Below are 22860 nucleotides of genomic sequence, written 5' to 3' on the forward strand. Positions count from 1 at the left end.
GTTATGATAACTCACAGAGAAAAAAATGTGACAATGAGTGTGTATATGTCCATGAATGACTGAAAAATTGTGTTGAAGACTGGAATTTGACACAACATTGTAAAATGATTATAAATCAATAAAAAATGTTAAAAAAAAATCTGGCTCTTCTCTACTGTATTGTTTCCTCAACTCTAAGATTCAATGAATCTTTCATTTTTAAAAATTTTACTGGTCATTTTTTTAAGGGGGAACTATTGCGTATAATTAAAACAATTTTTTAAAAGTATAATCTGAAAAGAAAAAAAGCGAAACAACTTCATGTGAATGGAGAGCCTAAGTTAGGGCTGTAAATACAAAAGCCGTCCAGAAATACTTAAAAATAAATATTTACCCTCAAACCCTCCAACACCCCGCGGTACATTCTAACCCAATCTCCTCCAAGCGAGGCCGGGACGACTCCGGCAGCGGGAGCCCGAGGCCGGCGCGCATGCTCCTAACGCGGAACCGGTAGCCCGCCCGAAGCCCCGCCCACACTGGCCGCAAGGGCTGCCGGGACGGCCCCCATCTTTTTTGCGCGCGTTGGGCGAGCGTGCGGCGCTGGGAAGTGGAGACGTTGCCGTCCCTGTTAGTGACCCTGTGGCTCGGCTCTGTGGGACCCGGACCGTAAAGGTGAGTAACTCCCGGTGGGTAGAGAGAATAAGGTAAAAAAGGGCCTGCTTTACGTGCTGCCCGACGGCGCGTTCCCTTTCCTTGCTGCCTCACGCTAGGTGCGTCGGCTCCTCGCTTCCCTCGCGTTCCGGGCAAGCGCCGCGTGGGCCGCAGCCGGAGGCGGCTCGCTTGCCGCGGGGGCTGAGGGACGCGGGCCGCCGCGAGGTGGGGAGCCGGCTCCTGTGTTCCTCGCGGGAGCCGGGGATTCGACGCAAGTGTCTGGGGCCCAGGCGACCCAGTGGTTGCTTTGGGAGCGGGCTCTGGAGGTTTTTTGGACAGAGGCTGTCCGCATCCCCACTGCGTCTTTAAGATTTCTTATCTCCGCTTCCCAGGGTTACCGAATGCGGAAGTTAAGGTCCCACTGTGTAAGTTTCTGAGGAGGTTGGCGTGGGTTAAATATCAAAAGGTTCCTTGGATCTTGTGGAACAGACTGGAGGCCAGGGAATCAGGGCTGTAGGTGATCCCCCGGCGTCACTGTCTTGGGTTTTTGTAATCCTATTTCACGCACATCAAAGCTTCTGAGCGAAATCGGAAAGTATGGGTAGTGTTGACTTCTAGTTGCACATTCTGGGAAGGAGTCTCACGAAATGAAATTCCAAAATGGTGTAGGCCAAAGAAGTCTTATCGTGACTGAATAGTTCTTTTGTCTCACCCTTTGCTTTATTACCTACATCACGGTAATAAACTTAGAGTTGTGGTCGACAAACCAGTGCATAAGATTAGCCAAAATTTTGTAGTGAGATGTCGCAACATACAGACATGAGCTTCCAATGTACCCAGGTTATTGCATAGCAATTAACAGTGTATAAAGCGATGCTTCCAAGAAGTGTATCAATGGTAGTTCATCACTAGAGTTAATTAATGGCAGATATCTTTGATGCATTCTTACAAATATACTCTTGTACAATGTGTTTGGATGGTTTAATAGAGCACTAGAAGCAAGTAATATGAAGTCAGAAGACTCTAATCCCTAGCCGACCAACCTCACAGCCTCATTTTTTTCCTGCAATGCTATTGTCAGGGTTGTGAAACTGGAAATTGGCTGTAAGGTTAATCTATATATTAGTGAATTAGTAGGCATACCCCCGGTTTAATGTTGTTTTAGTGTCCCCAGGCCCTCAAATCATCATTTTCATACGTTCCTTAACATACAGCATTTAATCTAATCTTGACTGTAATGTTTGAATTTTTTTCATTTTCAACTTTTGACACATAATCTTGTTGAAAACAAGTTTTTGGTAAGTCAGCTGTGACTAATTTTAAAAGAAATTAAACCCACACCAAACAAGATTGAGATCCATAGTAATATACTGACAGATGGTGATCTGTTTAAACCTGGTAATGGTTGGTAAGGGGTTCAGTGGAGTTTTTTTTTCCACCCAAAGCTTTCTAGATCAGCTAAATGAAGATACTGCTCACTTAGTTATAGAAGATGGAACAGTGATTTACTGAAAGGGGTGTGGATTATCCATAGCTTTTCAGGTTTTCATCGCTTTTTCAAAGTTTTCTTTTGTTGAAATTTGAGAATTGAGTAGAGAAATTGAACCTGTGAAATTAAAAATTTTGACTTTTAGGAAACCAGTGGGAGGTTGATAATTTTGAAACATTGTTTTAATGGTCTTGAGTTTTATGTAGAAAGTAAATGAATAACCTCTTTATGCCAATTTGGGAAATTTTACAGATAGCCACAATGGCTGAAAATGGTGATAACGAAAAAATGGCTGCTCTGGAGACCAAGATCTGTCATCAGATTGAGGTATGATTCTTGTGGTATTACACTGCAAAAAGAGGCTCTTGGAAGTTTAGGGCTTCGAAACAAATACAGATAGAGCATTTAATTTCAGTACATTGACCTATCAAACATTTGGTTTGTCTTTGATTCTTGGAGTTAATAAACGTATGGTAGTCTACAGTTTTATTTTGGTGTAGCCAGTTTCTGAAGCAGAGGGACAAAAACAATTCAAAAGATAACAGTACAGACTTTTTGTGTGCTTTAGTTTCCTAGTCTACAATGTGAGGGTAATAGCAGCACTTTCTCATAAGGTGGTTGGAACGATTTACATTAGTTCATAAAATGTAAAACATTTACAGTACTGCCTAGCACATAATAAGAAAATACAAAAATCCTTTGTAAAATGCCTTCCCTATTAAATAACACTTTATTCTTGAAGGTTACGGTAGTTTTTTCTGTCCAATTAGTTCTCAGCTATTGTAACTTTTTACAGAGTATCTGTTTTCAAAGTTCTCTTAGAATTTTTTTTGAATTTAGGTATTTAAGTTGGTGCCTTACAGTATCAGTGATGACTGCATGAGAATTATCCCTTAATTTATATTTGATATTCTTACTGAGAAACTTCAGATTATATTATTTCGTGGGTTTTTTTGTTTGTTTTTTTGTTGTTGGACTGTTTTTTTTTGCAACTCAGAACTTTTAAAGTTGCACTTTTATTTAAAATTTCCCATTATAGCCTTTTTTTTTTTACTAATTTCTTAATAACTGTGAAGAAAAATTACAAATTATTCTGTGTTTAATATTGAGAATAATACAAAAATGTATATAGAAAAAGTTAATGTCCCTTCCACAACCTGCCACCTCTCAGATCCCACTTTCTTGAGGTAATCAAGGTTAAAAGCCTGATAAATACCCTTTCACACACTGGTCAGTGCTTACTAACCATAATTTTTTCCCTTTCTCACCACCAAACATGGGATACGTTTTGGCGGAATAAAGTTTTGTGTCATCAATAATTTATACCATCCCCTCTTTAATATGTAAGACATTTCCAGTTTTTTAGCTGTAATAGTTCTATGATGAATATCTTTATATATAACTCTTACTAAACATGTTTACTGATTTCTCTAACATAAAACTAGAGGGAGGAGTATGGCCTCCAGGGTTGTGCATGTTTTTTAAAGAACTTGATTTTTAATACTTACCAGTTAACATCTCTACCTGCGTGGTCATCTTTTGGTATTCAGGCCAGTACTGGGTATTCTTGTTTGTAGAATTTTGGCCAGTTTGTTAGGTGAAAATGCTATTTCTTGTTTCAAGTTACATTTCTTTGGTTAGTAGTGAACTTGAACTTTATAATACATTTTTTAGTAGTTTTTAAAAAAATATCCTTTATCATTTTTCTTTTAGGGTTTTCAGAGTTTTTTCCCTTTGATTTATAAGAATTATTAACAAACTTCTGTGTTTGTCTTTTACTTTTACGCTGCTTTTGGCCTTCCAAGTAGTCACACCTGGTCTTTTCATGTATAGTTTTTTTCTTTGTTTTCATACTGAGAAAGAGTGCCTCTGTGCTTAAATTAGATAAACACTCACCTATTTTTTTTTAACTTCTGGATTTTTCTAATTTTTAAAAAGAGCAATTAGCCAGTTTATTCCAGTTTCTTTTAAAATTTTAAAAATCTGTTCTTTGCACACTGATTTGAATTAAGAGGCTTTTCATATACTGAATCCTTAAATATCTTTCAGTATTAAAGCTTCCTAATCTGTTGTTGTATCTGTTAATTGTATTCTTTCAATAATCATTTTTTAGTTTTATCGTTCTGTTAATTTATATTATAAATATTTTGTTATAGTGTATTTAAGACAAAGTGTTTATTGCCAGTTAAATGTTTATTGCCTGTTAAATTTTGACATGTATTTTTAAAGATTAGAAATTGGTGATATAATGGTCATTTTTAAAACTCCAGGATTGCAGTCAATATTATAAAATGCTCTGAAATATATTGTAATTTTCTTGCAGTATTACTTTGGTGACTTCAATTTGCCACGGGACAAATTTTTAAAGGAACAGATCAAACTGGATGAAGGCTGGGTACCTTTGGAAATAATGATAAAATTTAATAGGTAAAAACTTAAAAAAAAAATTACTAGATTTTCTGTTAACAAGTGCTACTCCTAAGTCTTAAAATGCTTTCATATGTATTTTTCAGGTTAAACCGTCTAACAACAGACTTTAATGTAATAGTAGAAGCACTGAGCAAATCAAAGGCAGAACTAATGGAAATAAGTGAAGATAAAACTAAAATTAGAAGATCTCCAAGCAAACCCCTCCCTGAAGTGACTGATGAGTATAAAAATAATGTGAAGAACAGATCTGTCTATATTGTAAGTGGGCCTTTAAAGCATTTAATTATATCTTAAATTTATTTAGAAAGAACAGAGTGGATAAGAATAAGGGCTCAGGAATCATAGTTTCACTACTTACAATATGTCCTTGGGCAATGTTCTTAACCACTCTAAGCCTTATCTTCATAAATGGGGATAATATTTTTATGTTAAAGAACCATTGTGAGAATTAAATTAAAAAACCCCATACAACATTGGACAAAATCTTTGGTGTATTGTAAGCACCCAGTGCATATCAACTGTTATTTATCAACAACTGAACTTGATGCTTTCTTTTACATATTAATTTTTAAGTAGATTTTTATTAATTCTGGAAAATTTCAGACATACGAAAGTAGATTGAATATATACTGTGCCATTCTCCAGTTTCAACAGTTATAAACATGATTAATCTTATTTTATCTTTGCTCTAACTGTACTATTTTGAAGTAAATCCCAGATAAAACAGTCGCTTTCATTGCACTGGAGAACAATGCCTCTTAACCAGAGCTATTAAGCTGTTTTTTTTTTAACACCTTTATTATGGTATCATTCCTGTACAGTAAACTACACATATTCAGGTGAACAATTTGGTGAATTTTGATAGATGTGTACACCAATGAAACCACCACCACAGTCAAGATAGCTAATATTTCCAACACTCCCCAAGAGGTGCAAATTTCAAATTCCCAATTTATCCCTTCCCACCTCCTTTACGCCCTGGTAACCATAAGTTTATTCTCTATGTCTGTGAGTCTGTTTCTGTTTTGTAGATGTTCATTTGTGTCCTTTATTTTAGATTCTACATGTAAGTGATATATGGTATTTTTCTTTCTCTTTCTGACTTCACTTAGAATGACAGTCTCCAGGGCCATCCATATTGCTGCAAATGGCATTATTTTAGTCTTTTTTATGGCTGAGTAGTATTCGTGTGTGTGTGTGTGTCTGTGTGTGTGTGTGTTTGTATCACATCTTTATCCAGTCAATTGTCAATGGACATTTGGATTGTTTCCATGTCTTGGATATTGTAAATAGTGCTGCTGTGGACATTTGGGTACATGTGTCTTTTCGAATTTTATTTTTCTCTGGGTATATGCCCAGGAGTGGGATTGCTGTATCATATGGTAAGTCTAATTTTAGTTTTTTGAGGAACCTCCATTACTGTCCTTCATAGTGGCTGAACCAATTTACATTCCCACTGACAGTGTAGGAGGGTTCCTTTTTCTCCACAGCCTCTCCAGCATTTATTGTTTGTGGACTTTTTAATGATGGCCAATCTGACTGATGTGAGGTGATGTCTCATTGTAGTTTTGACTTACGTCTCTGTAACAATTAGATATGTTGAGCATCTTTTCGCGTGTGTGTTGGCCATCTAGATGTCCTCTTTGGAGAAATGTCTATTTAGGTCTTCTGCCCATTTTTTGATTGGGTTGGGCTTGTGTTTTTGATATTAAACTGTATGGACTGTTTGTATATTTTGGAAATTAGTGCCTGTTGATCACATCATTTGCAAATATTTTCTCCCATTCTGTAGGTTGTCTTTTTGTTTTGTTGATGGTTTCCATAGCTGTGCAAAAGCTTTTAAGTTTAATTAGATCCCATTTGTTTATTTTTGCTTTTATTTCCAATACTCTGGGAGCTGGTTCAAAAAAAATATTGCTGTGATTTATGTCAAAGAGTGTTCTGCCTATATTTTCCTCTAGGAGTTTTATAGTATCCAGTCTTACATTTAGGTCTTTAGTCCATTTTGAGTTTATTTTTGTATATGGTGTTGGAAAATGTTCCAATTTCAGCCTTTTACGGGTAGCTGTCCAGTTTTCCCAGCACCACTTATTGAAGAAACTCTTTTCTCCATTGTGTATTGTTGCCTCCTTTGTTACAGATTAATTGACCATAGTGCATGGGTTTATTTCTGGATTTTCTAACCTGTTCCATTGATCCATGTGTCTGGTTTGTGCCAGTACCATACTGTTTGATTACTGTAGCTTTGTAGTATAGTCTGAAGTCAGCATGATTCCCCAAGCTCCATTCTCCTTTTTCAAAACTGTTTTGGCTATTCAGGGTCTTTCTTGTTTCTATACAAATTTTAACACTTTTTGTTCCAGCTCTGAAAAATGTCATTGGTAATTTGGTAGGGATTGCATTGAATTTGTATATTGCCTTGGGTAGTATGGACATTTTAAGAATATTCTTCCAATCCAGGAACAAGATACATCTTTCCATCTGTGTCATCTTCAGTTTTTTTTTTTTAATTGAAGTACAGTCAATTACAAATGTCTAAATTTCTGGTGTACAGCACAATGTCCCAGTCATGCATATGTATACTATATTTGTTTTCATTTTTTTTCCATTAAAGTTTATTACAAGATGTTGAACATAGTTCCCTGTGCTATAGAAAAGAAACTTTTTTAAAATCTTTTTTTATATATAGTGGCTAACATTTGTAAATCCCAAACTCCTGAATTTACCCCTTCCCACACCCTCATCTTCAGTATCTTTCATCTGTGTCTAATAGTTTTTGGAGTACAGGTCCTTTGTCTCCTTGGGTAGGTTTATTCCTAGGTATTTTATTCTTTTTGGTGTGACAATAAATGGGATATTTTGGTGTGATAATAAATGGGTGTGATAATTAATGTTTCTTTAATTTCTTTTTCTGCTGTTTCATTGTTAGTGTATAGAAATGCAATTGGTTTCTCTATATTAATTTTGTATCCTGCAACTTTACCAAATTCATTGATGAGTTCTAGTAGTTTTCTAGTTGCTTCTTTAGGGTTTTCTTTGTATATTATCATGTTATCTGTGAACAGTGACAGTTTTATTCTTTTCTGATTTGAATTCCTTTTATTTCATTTTCTTCTCTGATTGCTATAACTAGGACTTCCAAAACTATGTTCAATAAAAGTGGCAAGAGTGGACATCCTTATCTTGTTCCTGATCTTAGAAGAAATGCTTTCAGCTTTTCACCATTAAGTATGATGTTAGCTGTGGGTTTGTCATATATGGCCTTTGTTATGTTGAGGTATGTTCCTTCTATGCCCACTTTCTGGAGAGTTTTTATCATAAATGAATGTTGAATTTTATCAGAATCCTTTTCTACATCTATTGAGATGATCATATGGTTTTTATTCAGTTTGTTAATGTGGTGTATCACATTGACTGATATGCAGATATTGAAAAATCCTTGCACCTCTGGGATAAATCCCACTTAATCTTGGTGTATGATCCTTTTAATGCTTTGTAGAGTTGATTTGCTAGTATTTTGTTGAGGATTTTTGCATCTATATTCATAAGTGATATTGGCCTTTAATTTTTTTGTGATATCTGTCTGGTTTCAGTATCAGGGTGCTAGTGGCCTCATAAAATGAGTTCGGAAGTGTTTCTGCCTTTGCAATTTTTTGGAATTGTTTCAGAAGGATAGGTGTTAACTCTTCTCTAAATATTTGGTAGAATTTGCCTGTGAAGCCATCTGGTCCTGGACTTTTGTTTGTTGGGAGTTTTGAAATTACTGATACAATTTCAGTACTAGTCATTGGTCTGTTCATATTGTCTATTTCTTCTTGGTTCAGTCATTTCTGATTTTATTAATTTGGTTCCTCTCCTTTTTTTTCTTGATGAGTCTGACTAAAGGTTTATCAGTTTTGTTTACGTTTTTGAAGAACCAGCTTTTAGTTTCATTGATCTTTTCTATTGTTTTTTAGTCTCTATTTCATTTATTTCTGCTCTAATCTTTATGATTTTTTTTCTCTACTAACTTTGGGTTTTGTTTGTTTTTCTTTAGCTGCTTTAGGTGTAAGGTTAGGTTGTTTATTTGAGATTTTTCTTGTTTTCTGAGGTAAGCTTGTATCGCTGTAAACTTCCATCTTAGTACAATTTTTGCTGTGTCCCAGAGGTTTTGGATCATGTATTTTCGTTTTCATTTGTCTCAAAGTATTTTTATATTTCCTATTTGATTTCTTCAGTGATCCATTGGTTGCTTAGTAGCATATTGTTTAGCCTCCACATGTTTGCAGTTTTTGAATTTTTTTCTTGTAATTGATTTCTAATCTCATAGCATTGTGATCAGAAAAGATGCTTGGTATGATTTCAGTTTTCTTAAATTTACTGAGGTTTGCTTTGTGGGCCAACATGGTCGATTCTGGAGAATGTTCTGTGTGCACTTGAGAAGAATGTGCGTTCTGTGATTTTAGATGGAATGCTCTGTAGCTATCAAATCTGTCTGGTCTAATGTGTCACTTAGGGCCTGTATTTCCGTATTGATTTTCTGTCTGGATGATCTGTCCATTGACGTAAGTGGGTGGTTATGGTTCCCCACTATTATGGCTGCTAACAATTGCCTTATACATTGAGTTGTTCCTATGTTGGGTGCATATATATTTATAATTGTTATATTTTCTTGGATTGATCTCTTGATTATAGTGTCCTTTGCCTCTTGTAACAGTCATTATTTTAAAATCTATTTTGTCTGATGTAAGTATTGCTACTCCAGCTTTCGTTTGGTTTGCATTTGCATTCAATTTTTTTCCATCCCCTCACTTGTAGCCTGCATGTGTCTCTAAAGAGCTATTAAACATTTAAGTGACAGAGAAAGACAGAGAAATATTTATCCTGGCTTCATTTCAAGACAAAATGGATCAATTTCTGACAAATTGTTTAGTTGAGATGTCATTTGTACATTTCCTCCTACTTTTCACAGAAAGGCTTCCCAACTGATGCAACTCTTGATGACATAAAAGAATGGTTAGAAGATAAAGGTCAAGTACTAAATATTCAGATGAGACGAACATTGCACAAAGCATTTAAGGTATGGTTGTATGATGTTACAGACTTCTTCTAGTTAAAAAAATACATGGGATGTAACTTAAAAAACTTCTCTTCCCTTTTTAATAGGGATCAATATTTGCTGTGTTTGATAGCATTGAATCTGCTAAGAAATTTGTTGAGACTCCTGGCCAGAAGTACAAAGACACAGACCTGCTAATACTTTTCAAGTAAGCCTTTTTGCTGTTGTTTCTTTTGGCCACTTAAGTTATCTGGAGTTGATACACTGGGGTAAGGAGTATAGAGTAGCATTCCCTACAATAGGACCAGTATTTTTAGTATCCAGAGGCATCCTTTGAGAAATGCTTGAAATTCGCTCAGTGGAAACTACTATTCCTTTGAAACTGTAAGGAAGTGTTTGTTAGTACCTTTTCATTAGCAGTTAATAAAAGAGGTTAAAGTTTAGTGCTTACTTTGCATCTAAAACTTACAATTACGCTTGTTGCTAAAATGTGAGCTTTTGGTGAGGTTAGAGAATAAATCATGGTACAGTTTTTATCTATTCTTACTTGTCATGGTCTATATATATGCATTTATTTTTATATAGTACAAAGGATTATTTAATTTTGTCTCATTATTCAATTGTGTGTGTCTAAAAATTATCAGGCCATTTTCATAAGTTAGTTGTAGGGCCATAGTCCCCTACTTTTGCATTGCACGATCTTAATGCTGTATTCTAAATCTAATGGACTGTGAGGTGCAGTGGTAAATCATGCTATCAGTGTTAAACTCTCAAAAGGAATTTTTAACTTGTGATTTTCATAATTGCTCTTACTATTGGGTCTCAGGGATTTAAGAATTTTCTTTTTTTTTTTTTTTTTTTGAAATTAACACTAAAAAACTATGAAACAAAGTAGTTGTATCTTTCAACTTACTTTTTTCCCCTCTGTACATGAAAAATAAGAACCAACATGAGATTCTTAATGGATATAGGGTTTTTGTGGTCATGAAAATGTTGTGAAATTAATTAGTAGTGATGGTTGTATAATTCGGAATATACTAAAACTCACTGAATTACCTACTTTAAAAGGGTGAATTTTATGGCATGTGAATTATTTCGTAGTAAAGTTGTTATTTAAAAAAAGTAAGAGTGGCTTCCCTGGTATATTTTTGAATTGTAAGTAATTATGTTGATAGAAAATGCAACATTCATTTCTATGCCATGTCTTAAATCATTCAAAATAATTTGCAGCCTAATTTTTGTTCTCAAGAACTTGGCCTCTATGTTTTGTGTCCTGTAGGGAAGATTACTTTGCCAAAAAAAATGAAGAAAGAAAGCAAAATAAAGTGGAAGCTAAATTACGAGCTAAACAGTAAGTATGTTGAGCTAATTGTGACATTTTAATTCATCAAAGCATTGACAAAGGTAAAGTTAAAGGTTCTTGGAAGAGGAGCTGGTGAGCTCTGAAATGAGTAGCAATAGGTCTTTCTTTTGCCAATGAAACATTGAAGTCTTAAGCTACCTTGATAATCTGGGCCACATTATGTTGCACTTTAGCATTGGACAGTCAGAAAACCTAAGGACTGACTGGTTATTAAGTAATTTAGTCATCATGATTAAGGTACTTTATCAGGGTTCAGTTTTCTTACACATAAAGTAAATGGAAATGTTCTAATGATATTTTTGTTTGTAGAGAACAAGAAGAAAAACAAAAGCTAGCAGAAAATGCTGAAATGGTAAGTATATATTACTGGTATTTAAGAAATCTGTAACTCAAAGTTATGAGAATAAAAAGCCTGAGGACTTATTAAAAAAAAAATAGTAAGCAGGTCTACAGTCATTGCACTGAAGTAACAGCCAAATATTGCCTAAAATTACTACTTGTCTGGTACAATATGGTTTATATAATAACTATTACATATTGGAGTAAGCTAAAAATTAGAAGCCATCATAGAACCGTTGTTGATAAAGGAAAATGCACCAACTATTTTAACTTAACTACTTCAGAATTGCATTTTAGTCTCTAGCTTATTCTTCGTATAAGTGTGAGTGGTTTATGCCATTTCTGGTTTATGGTTGCTTTAAAAAAAATTGCCTTTTGTATTTTTATAGAAATCTCTAGAAGAAAAGATTGGCTGCTTGCTGAAATTTTCAGGGGACTTAGATGATCAGACCTGTAGAGAAGATTTGCACATCCTTTTCTCAAATCATGGTGAAATCAAATGGATAGACTTTGTCAGAGGAGCCAAAGAGGTTTGGAAATATTCATATACTTTTTAGCAATCAATTTAAAATCCATAGAAACTTTTCTTTTAGATGACATTAGTACAAGAAAGCAAATTTTTGTTAATGTGTTTATGAATATAGTTCCTACTGGTCATTTACTTTTTATTATTGTTGTAACTGGATGTGATGTCTGATATTTTCTGAACTATGCTATATGAATAACTGTTGGAATTAGTGACTGTAAGTTTTGTAATAACTTCCTTCCTGATCAGTAAAAATCATTAAAACTGATGATGGCATAGAAGATGTGAAGGGTAGGAAAAATTCATTGAGCAAAGGAATTGACTATGGGACTTTAAAGAGTGTGGCTTTCATTTTCTCTTTGGTGTAGGGAATAATTCTATTTAAAGAAAAAGCTAAGGAAGCACTGGATAAAGCAAGAGATGCAAATAACGGTAACCTACAATTAAGGAACAAAGATGTGACGTGGGAAGTACTAGAAGGAGATGTGGAAAAAGAAGCATTGAAAAAAATAATAGAAGATCAACAAGAATCCCTAAACAAATGGAAGTCAAAAGGTCATTAGTTCTGATTTATCTTGGACAGTTTAAATCATTTGCTTGGGTAAAAATTTTAATCAGTGTTTAACATTGATAAGAGATTTAAAACATTACTGATTTCTCAATTATCTCTCTACAGGTCGGAGATTTAAAGGAAAAGGAAAGGGAAACAAAGCTGCCCAGACTGGGTCTGCTAAAGGAAAAGTACAGTTTCAAGGCAAGAAAACTAAATTTGATAGTGATGATGAACGTGATGAAAATGGTGCATCTGGTAAGTTTTTCTAAGTCCTTTGGCACTTTAATGAGAAATTATTTGTGGGAGAGAAAAGCAGTGTGGTTTTACAACTTCTGTGTAAGTGATGTTCTCAGATTGTAAATGATCCTGGTTATGCTGTTTTACATGTGTAAAACAAAAGATGTTTAGAAGCTAAGTTTAGAGAGCAGGTCTGTACCAAAGGAAAAGCCTTTTTTCATGGGTGTAGGCAGGTTGTTGCTAATCCTTTTAAACAAGTATTTTTGATAGTTATGCTCAATATTAAAATAGAGTAATGCTTACAGTGAACTTAATGAAATTGTTATTGTACAGGACCAGTAAAAAGAGCAAGAGAAGAAACAGAGAAAGAAGAACCTGCATCAAAACAACAGAAAACAGAAAATGGTGCAGGAGACCAGTAGTTTAGTAAACAACATTTTTTTTATTCATTTTAATTAAGTTTTAAGCTGCTTTTGTCTTTGGAGGCTTTTAAAAAGAAAACCGAATTAGGTCCACGTCAATGTCCACCTGTAAGAAAGGAAAATTTTTTTATTGTTTAACTTGTCTTTGTTTGTTATTCAAATGAGTATTTTTTTTATGTATAGTTACGTTTGTGTTATTTCAGATGATTCAGATATCAAAAGATACATTCTTCCACTAAATTGCCTTTGTAATATGAGAATGTATTAGTACAAAGTAATAAAATGTATACTGCATAAAAATAAACTTAGTTTATTTTTTATTTTTGTGCCCAAAGCATTTGAGAAAGAATTTACCTTAAACCAGAGTATTGGCTATTCTGATTATACGCCCATCCTATAGTCAATTATTCTATTTTCTAAGCTAGGTTTCTGTATTTACTTAAGCAACTTGATAACATTAGAAATAATTACTTATTGAAGTTTTTCAGTACCAAATATAGATAAACCAGAATCAAGAGACTTACTGATTTCTTTTTGTGAAATTTGTATGATGCTGGCAGGTCATATCGCAGCTCTAAAACAAAAGCCACATAAGGATAAAAACTGTATTTTCAAACATTTACCACCCTTGACTTTAAAAAAAAAAAATTAAGTACTAAATGCTGATAGGCAAAATATTTTAGACCTGTCACTAATTTATCCAGGACTGACTTGATGTATCCCCATGATGAGCCACAGTAAACTGAGTCTGGCATTTTTGCTATTTTTGGTCATTTATACCAAAATTTAAGGTTATGGGGAAGAGTTTAGAAGGATACAAATAGACAAAAAGGTATATCCTATGAAAGTATAGATAGTACCTTCCTATTTTTATTTTCCTAAATTGTAGCTACCAGTGTCATAACCATGCTTATTTAAAAAATTTCTGGTCTGGATTTAATAATGGTAGTAAGTAGCTAATTATTTTCCTACTAAACTCTCAAATGAAAACCCACTTTTCATATTCTTTTCTAAAGGATAATGTAGGTTCTCCAAACTCGGTACTGACCAATTTTAGAGTGATGACAGTAAGTCTACTAACCTGTTTCATATTTTGCAACAAATTCTAACTCTAGATCACATGTCCCAAATTTTAAAGTGCAATTGAATCACCTTCAAATCAAATCCTTGTTAAAATACAGATTATATAATTCAGTGGGGCTGGATAGAGCCTGAAATTCTGCAAATCTAATAACAAGCTCCCAAGGAATGTCAGTAATAATGGACTACACTTAGAGTAGCACGGCTCTGGGGCTTGGTGCACTTCTACTGGAATTGTTCTAAGAGCTCTGTGTTGCATATTATAATACCTTAAACTAGGCAAGGAATGACAACACTGAATATAATAGGAAGACAGACCTTTTACAAACTACATTACTAATTATGAGGTAATAGATCCAGTTATGGAGTTAATACCACACTGCTAATCCAGTCAGTTTATTATTGTGTAAAAAAATTTCCCGTATTGTACTCTTAATTCAGGCTTTTCAGAATTACTTGGATTATAGTTAGCTTTTAGGTATATGCTTTTTCCACTTTTATGTTTGTGAATATTATCCAGTTTACTAATAAAAATGTATGAAACATGATTTACATAGTGTGGATGATTATATTCTATCCCCCACTAAAAAAAAGAAAAAGCTTCATGTTATTTATTTAACTCCAGGGACAATTAGAAAATTGACATAGGAAGGTAATAAAGGCATAATCTGGTGGTTATTTTCCAGGAATGGATTTCAAACTGAGGTCTGACCAACTCCAAGCCCAAACTCTTAAAGTCACTGTGATGCTATATAGGGTTCTGTCTGAGCCTGGAGTGACCAAATATTTGGGTGCTGTTAAAAGTTTTCAGTAAAATGCACAAATTAGTACAGCCTTGAGCAAACACTGATACCTTGCCTTTGCTCCATTTCTAACCCATTACCAACCACACACTAAAATACATGTTCTACAGTATCTTTTCCGTAGCACCTGTATAAAAATTCTTCATGTTTGCTTTTGAGGTTTGTTTTTGTGAGAAACTTAAAAATTATCTTACCTGCAATAATATCTGTCTTGATTTTCCATTCTGCAGCTTTCTTTTGAATGTGCTAAACATAAATAACATTATTGTGAGCTGATTTTGAAATAATTAAAAATTGCTTTTTACTAATATTTTTATTAGTAAATTTTCAAGCTTTTAAAATTTCATTAGGATTTAGGCCCTTGAAATTTTTTCAACTGGATGGATAATATTTTGAAAAGAAACCAAACCATTTAATAATCCAAACCAAATTACATAATTAAATTCAAATAATAAAGCTCTTATTTCAGAAGTCCATCAAAGTTCATAATGTACTCCTGGTTTCTGTGCATTATTTCATCAATATATATACAGCTATCCTGGAAACCATTCTGCAGAGAACTAATTCCATGGACTATTCAGTGACAGTATGGTATAGTAGTTAAGAACATGGTTTCTGGAACCAGACAGCCTGCATTTGAACTAATTTATTATTTATTAGCTATGTAACCCTGAGCAAATTCTCATTCTTTCTGGGCCTCAGTTTCCTCATCTGTTAAATGAGAATGATAATGGTATCTCATCAGATTGTTGTAGAATGTGAAAGAGAAGTGCTTTGAACTGTAGTGACACACAAAGTACAAAGTGGGGGGGGGGGGAATTTGTCCATAATCCCCTAAATAAGTTATGTGTATAATTTTCTGGAAACCCTATAGCAGAGTTATCAGTATTTGGTATAAGCATTTTGTTCATGTTGGTAGTGTTCATAGTACTCAAGTTGATTGATAAAATAGTTAATTTTCCCAAAATTTGAGGTTTGGATATTTCCATTATAAACAGTACTGACAATATATTTGTACTTGTAGTTTTTTCTTGAACAATAAATACCCCAGTTCTGGGCATATTTTCCCCCCTACTTTGAGATCTAGAATTTCTGTATAAGGATGTAGACTTTAATGCAAATAATACTATAATTTAATGGAATCCTAGAATCCTTGCTAAATTTTTGAGAAATCAGTTATTTGCTCTCTGAGTCTTAAGATTAGTGAAAGAGGTTTTAGATGTTAGATGATAGAGTGGAATGTGGTTGGTTTGAGGAGAGATGTCAAAGTATGAATGGGGTAAGCTTGGGATAAACACTTAAAGAACAGTGCCTGGCTTACCTATTGTGCTTTAACTATGAGCCAAGAACTAAATTCTCACAATGCCTAATGAAAGAAGATATGGCAACGGCTTTGAGAGTCATCCATGTTACTAGCATATCTGCCAGGATATGCTTAATTCAAAAACTTTTATCAAATGCACCTATATTATGAGTACAGGGCCAAACACTTCTAAAAGTCAAGGATCTATAGTTAAGGGGTCTGAGGTAAGCTTCAGTGACAGTTTTACTAATTACATAGAATACTTAAATTATCACTAGTTTATAGCAGATACATCTACAGCATAAACTAAGGACTATCTTAAAATTAGTTCATTCATCATACCTCCTTCACAGTATACACAATACAAACCAAACTAATTTCTTAAATTATTTAGTTACTGTGCTAATGAAATACTTCCGCACTGCCTAAATAAAAATGTATTTGATGAAATGTTTGCTTAAAATTCTATTAAGCCAGCCAAGTCAGTACTAATACTGCTGCCTCCTGGTGGTGGAACATGGCAATACCAAACAATGAGGACAGCAGTTCATGGGTAATGTGACTACAGGAATTCATTCCAGTAATTAGACTGCTGCTTAATTGCACTTTTTAATGGCATATTTTACTTGGTTTGTATGAACTGTGTATGAGTAACCTAAAATTTACGTTATGCCAAGCTGTGCAGAAGAGTTCATAGCAGGCCTGACTGCTTATCCTTACAAAGGTCTACATTATAAGGTTGGCCCTTGGCTGGAGTATGGAAATTTAGATTTGGGGAGTGTTTCCACTCCCTATCCCTTAATTGGTAACAGTGGTTCACGGTGTTTATGCTGAACACCTATTTTCTACTTGGAGTCAAAATTTGGGTATATGCCAGGGAGAGAGTGCCTATGTGATCAGTCCTCAAAAACCCTTGGCACCAAGGCTGCAATGAACTTCCCTGGTTGACAACATTTCACATGCCTTGCTACAAAAACTCCTTCCTGGAGGAATTAAATGCATCCTGTATGACTCCACTGGGAGAACTCTTGGAAGCTTGCATCTGGTTTCTCCTGGCGTTTGACCCTTGCACTTTCCCTTTGCTGATTTTTCTCTGTGTCCTTTAGCTGTAATAAATCAGAATCACGAATATGACTATATGCTCAGTCCTGTAAGACTTCCTTGTGAACCATCAAACCTGGGGATGGTCTTGGGGACCTCCTTAACACGGGCTTTTTAGATACCAATAATTACCGGTGTTTATTCTTACTTACTGAATAGGGATTTATTTACCTGTAAAGTTGTGTTGTGTTCTGCTGCTTATCTATGTTTACCACTACTAATTGTTAGCAATATACAGGCGTACCTTGGAGACACTGCAGGGTGAGTTCCAGACCATCGCAATAAAGTGAATATCATAAGAGTAAGTGAAATCACATGAATTTTTTGTTTCCCATTGTATATAAAAGTTCTGTTTAAACTATACTGTTGTCTACTAAGTGTGCAATAGCATTATGTCTAAAAATACATATCTTAATTTAAAAATACTATATTGCTAAACAATGCCAAAATAATTATAATAGTAATATCAAAGATCACTGATCATAGATCACCATAACGAATATAATAATTTAAAAGTTTGAAATATTGCAAGAATTACCGTAATGTGACAGAGACACAAAGTGAGCAAATGGTGTTGGAAAAATGGCACTGATAAGACTTGCTTGATGCAGGGTTGCCAAAACCTTTAATTTATAAAAAATGCATTATCTGCACAGAGCAATAAGATGAGGTATACCTGTATATTTTTTAGCTGTGCAATTATATTTTTAAAGGTTATTAAATTACCATATATTCAGAATTTATTTCCAACTGAATTTCAGTACACTATATTTACACAAAATATTTTTACTACAAAACTACTTTAAAATCTCTTAATACATGTGTAATTTAAAATAATAACAGCTTAACATAGCAATTGCTAGACACTGTTCTAAGCGATTTGTAAATATTAACTCATTTAACCCTCACAACAACCCTTGAGTATAAGGTACTCTTCGTTCCTTATGCTGTAAGAGTACAGGTGAGTACAAGATAGGTGACAAAAAATGAACTCAGGTACCTTGATGAAGATAACACAGCTGGGAAGCAGAGTTCGGACTTGAACCTAGGTAGTCTGGCTCTACAGTCTGTGTTCTTGATCACTAATGTTATATGGACAGTAAAAAAATATACTGGCCCACCCCCAATTTTCTGGAATATGTCTTATATTCTCTCCTGTGTTACATGCTGGACATAAAGATTAATGGAAGAAGTGGGTTCTGAACTCAGACTCGTTTAGTTCCCACAGTTATACCATAATTCTCTATTCCTGAATTATATAGTCTCTTTCCTGGTAATAGTTCCTGTCTGAACAAAATAGAGCTAATCACAAATGCTAGCTACTTAAAGGGAAAATTTAGTTTTTAAGTGCCATATGTTAAAAGGTCAGGAGAATTAGATACCCTGGTTATTTAGTATTCACAGTAAATCCTTACTGTCATGACTTTAAAAATAAATGACACAGTGGGGAGGGTATAGCTTAGTGGTAGAGTGCATGCTTAGCATGCATGAGGCCCTGGGTTCAATCCCCAGTACCTCCATTAAAATAAATAAGTAAACCTAATTACCACCCCCCCAATAAAAGGCAAAAAAAAAAAAAAAAAGACAATATCATGATGATTGAACTTACTTCTCTAGTTGAGGATTTGTGTAAAGAATATACTGTTGTTCTTGCCATTTCCAAAGCAGTCTTCAGAAATGCCATATCTGTCCCTATTAAGAGTGAAAAAAGCTCCTATTTAACTTATATACCCATAGTCAAAATAGAAGATTAAATGAATCCTAGGTATTTAGAAACATTTTTTCCAAACTCCAGAGAAGCCACTTCAAATACCTTCTGTAACAAGGCAGGGTACAAATAACCAAGCTATCTAAGTATCTTTTAAGGTTTAAAACCAGAATTATTCTGTCTCATTTAAATGAGGATAAAGTAAAAATTTTAAAATTATATTCCAAATTAATGATTTTCAAAGAAGGCAGAAGGCAACAGGTAAAGTAGTAGTCAGAATGGTGGGCGCAGGTGGAAGGAAGACTTTTTAAACTATGCATGTCTTTTCTTCCTCTTACTGACTTCCTACCCTCCTTGCCCACAAAATACATAAAATAGACACAGTGAGTCACTGTTACTGATGGACACATGTTCAACCTTCCAATGTTGAGGCATTAAAAAGAGCCTCTAAAAGTATAAAATTCTTTTTAGGATTCATAATCATTCATAAGAGTTAGGTAAATCATTCTAGAAAGTTGATGAAGTATACTTAATTGAATAAATTTGTTCACTTAGCACAAAGAATTTAAATTCCCTAGCCATGCATTAAACAAGTTGAAATTGAAATTGTAATAACTATACAGGTAAGACATTGGTTTATTTAATGAACAGTGATAAAAATCACTCAATCCAAACAATCAATGAAAAAATGTTTTTTAAAACTTGCTTTTCTACAAAGACACCAGTGAACCTGATTCTTGTTACTAACCTTTATTATTTTTGGTCCCAAAGGGAGGATTCATAATTACTGTATCAAATGACTTGGACATTCTGTTAGATAATGAGCACACATCACATTGAACCATGTCAACATTTGTTAACTCAAACTCTTCTACGTTCCTACTGAATATTTCCAATGCATCTTCATCTATGTCAAATCCAACACACAACCTATAAATACAAAACACAAAGAAAGAGTGGCTACTTATGGCTCCCAAGTCAAAACAACAAAACCATATACCTTATACCTTTTTAAGCCAACTGGCCAAGTGCCAGTGTTTCCTCTCAACAGCATGGTCTCCCAACTTTGTCAGGAGTCAGAAACTCAGGTTTATATAAAAGAGGCAGCTGACTACTGCTATTACCTTTTTTTTTTTTTTTTTTGGTTTGTTTTGATGTTCTTCCCATTCAAAATGTACTCAGTATTAGATTCTTGCTCCTCTCCTCTCATACAGTAGAGTCCCACAATTATAATTCAGTTGATTTTATTCAAGCTTCTTATTAAAACCACCCGATACCCAAATAGTATACACCCTGGGTCACATACCCTGCTCCTAGCATTGCACTTCCGATGCTGAGCACGCCACAGCCACATCCTAGATCTGCAACCACTTTATTTTCAATGTCATCATATGTGTTATGGATTGTATACAGCATACATGCTAAAAGATCAGAAAACATATCAAGGAATAAGCAGGCAAATTGATGACCAAAATCCAATTTATGCAAATGATTCTTTGTAGAACGATTTCTTGTCTTGGATTATTTAGTCCTCTCCCAAAATGGTATTCTAAATTATTTTTTAAAATAAGGTATAATAACTTGGTATGTAGTGAAAGTTCCAGAGGATGACAACACATACTAGTGTTTCCCCCCCAAAATAGTCTGCTGACAATGCCAAGAATGATAAAACTTTGAGGTAAAATGAGAAAAATAAGGTCAAAATGTTTTTTCCTCAACCTATTCAAAATGTTGCCATACACATCCATATATCGGTTTTTTCTTTGATGTTGAAATATTGTTTTTATGAAAGGATGGTAAGAATAAATAGATTTAAAAACATCTTTCCTTCTCAAAATATAAACTTGGTAACCCTATATCAGTTTCCAAAATTGTTGTGAAACTTTACTGTGAAAACATGTAAGTCTGGGAACCACACTAATACTGGACAAGCATTAACACTAAAACAGAACAGAACTTTTTTACAAGCTGTCACCAGAACAAGGTACTATAATTTCAAGATAGAATAGAAAAGGAACAATGTAGCCTTTAGACACATAGCTTCATAATCTACAGACACTATGTTCATAATCTACCAATGAGACCTCATAAGAACTACTGAGGCACAGAGCAGAAGCTGCTGTGGTGGGAAAGGGATCTTTCAAATACACACAAAGGTGTGGGATACACTGAAGGTTAAAGTATGAGTATCTCCACTGATATCCCTGTGGATATCTGAACCCACCAAGGTCTGCCAGCCATCACTGACACTCCAGGATCCAGAGGTTTTATCAAAAAACACAATTACAGAGACATTCAGGCTGACTGTGCTGTTGTGATTGTTGCCGCAGGTGTTAATGGCTTTGTAGCTAGTATCTCGAAGAATTAGGGCAACCATGTGCATGTTACACACTGGGTTTGAAACAACTGATTATTATTTGGAAAAACAAAAAAGATTCCAAGAAACCCTACAGCCAGAAGACATTAAAGAAATCATTATCTAAATTGAGAAAACTGGGCTTACCCCAGACGCAATTTTGTGCCAATTTTTGGTTGTAAATAAGACCATCTGTTGGAGTTAAGTGCAGGTATACACGTATTTTCCTTGACTGTCTTTGACAGCTTAGAAAAAGAACTATGTTGAAGGGAGAGGAGATTCCTCCTTGCAGATATTACCAACAAATTAATTTTCCTAAGACTCCTCCAATGACTTTGGTAATATATTTATTAAATATAAATGGTTTTTCCTGTGTTCTTTTATTCCCAGTATCAATCTCTCACATAAAGCAACACTGCTGATTCTCAGATCATCTGTTAAAATTGAAATGCATCCTCATCTTTCTATAGCACCTATTTTGGATTTGCCAAAACTCAAGTGTTTTCACCACCAACTCTAGTATTCATTTCTAGGGAAGAGTATAGCGCATAGGAATCACTGCACTGGCAATTCGTTGCACTAGGAAACTGACCCTTATTCAGCAAATGTTTGTAGTACCAGATGAAACTCCTCTAGAAACTTGTGAACAAGACAGCACCTTTTTTGCCCTCGAGGAGTTTATAGTGTAATGAGATTAACAAACACATTAAAACGATGTCTGACAGTGTTAAGGGGTATGCAGAAAACCAAACAGTAAAACGACAGTGTGCTTGTGCATGGGATGCCTCCAGCTGTGATGTCAAGGAAGTCCTCTCTAATGCAAAATGTAATCTTAGAGCATAATTCCTCTAGACTTTCTTTGTATCCAAATAACTGTTCTGTTTTCATGATGGAATGAATAGACAGGACTAACCCCCGAAACGCGGGCGTGATCAGCAGCCGCCCTACCTGCAATGTGCGGTCTGGTTGGATACTGTTCTAGGAGTAGCTTGGGCTTTTTGAATCCATCCACTTGTTGCAGGCGACTCTCTAGTTCCTTAAGCCTTAATTTCTTCATGTTTTAAAAAGTGTGCGCTCGCTGGGATCAACGGCGCTGGATCTGCTGAGAAACCTATTTCATCTGGATCTCCTCCCAAACCCTGAACCTCAGCCTCTTTTTCAGCGCCTCTGGCTGATGGCCAGGCTGGGGACGCAGGCGCGAAAGGTACAGCCGGCCCAGGCGGCTCCCGATCTCCTCCCAGCGCCGGCAGCGAGCGGAGTTCTCGGCCAGTTTCTGATCCGCCTCCGGGGTGTCCCGCGCCGGTCTCCAAGACGATGTCCGACTACTCCGAGATCCACGGAGGCGCTGGCCTGCAAGCGCTTCGGGGCTCCTCCAGCCGCCTCCCCACACTCCCATAAGCTGCCCGAGCCGCCGCCGGGACCGGAAGCGCCGCCACGCACGCGCACACGCGTCCGCCAGCCAGCGGCCCGGGGCCGAGCTGC

At 35.2% G+C, this 22860-nt stretch overlaps 2 protein-coding genes across 3 annotated transcripts; one reads left to right on the plus strand and one right to left on the minus strand.

The window, feature by feature from the left end:
* Positions 1 to 525: 525 nt before the first annotated feature.
* SSB (small RNA binding exonuclease protection factor La) lies at positions 526 to 14659 on the plus strand. Its single transcript, XM_010982497.3, has 12 exons — positions 526 to 651; positions 2372 to 2446; positions 4443 to 4546; positions 4633 to 4807; positions 9501 to 9608; positions 9695 to 9795; positions 10867 to 10938; positions 11260 to 11302; positions 11679 to 11819; positions 12184 to 12370; positions 12492 to 12623; positions 12939 to 14659. Exons 2-12 carry the CDS (start codon positions 2381 to 2383, stop codon positions 13025 to 13027), a joined length of 1218 nt encoding a protein of 405 aa, XP_010980799.1. The 5' UTR covers positions 526 to 651; positions 2372 to 2380; the 3' UTR covers positions 13028 to 14659.
* On the minus strand, positions 13028 to 22795 carry METTL5 (methyltransferase 5, N6-adenosine). Of its 2 annotated transcripts, XM_031451612.2 has the most exons (8): positions 22327 to 22795; positions 20329 to 20443; positions 19771 to 19952; positions 18924 to 19006; positions 17853 to 17937; positions 15105 to 15156; positions 13552 to 13601; positions 13028 to 13133 (listed from the first exon to the last, which is right to left on the minus strand). In XM_031451612.2, exons 1-7 carry the CDS (start codon positions 22433 to 22435, stop codon positions 13589 to 13591), a joined length of 639 nt encoding a protein of 212 aa, XP_031307472.1. In that variant the 5' UTR covers positions 22436 to 22795; the 3' UTR covers positions 13028 to 13133; positions 13552 to 13588. The 2 variants fall into 2 exon arrangements, with proteins under 2 accessions (XP_031307472.1, XP_010980798.1); XM_010982496.3 differs by lacking the exon at positions 17853 to 17937.
* Between the last annotated feature and the right edge of the window lie 65 nt (positions 22796 to 22860).

Source organism: Camelus dromedarius, chromosome 4 (genome assembly GCF_036321535.1).
Source record: "Camelus dromedarius isolate mCamDro1 chromosome 4, mCamDro1.pat, whole genome shotgun sequence".
Classification (NCBI taxonomy): domain Eukaryota; kingdom Metazoa; phylum Chordata; class Mammalia; order Artiodactyla; family Camelidae; genus Camelus; species Camelus dromedarius.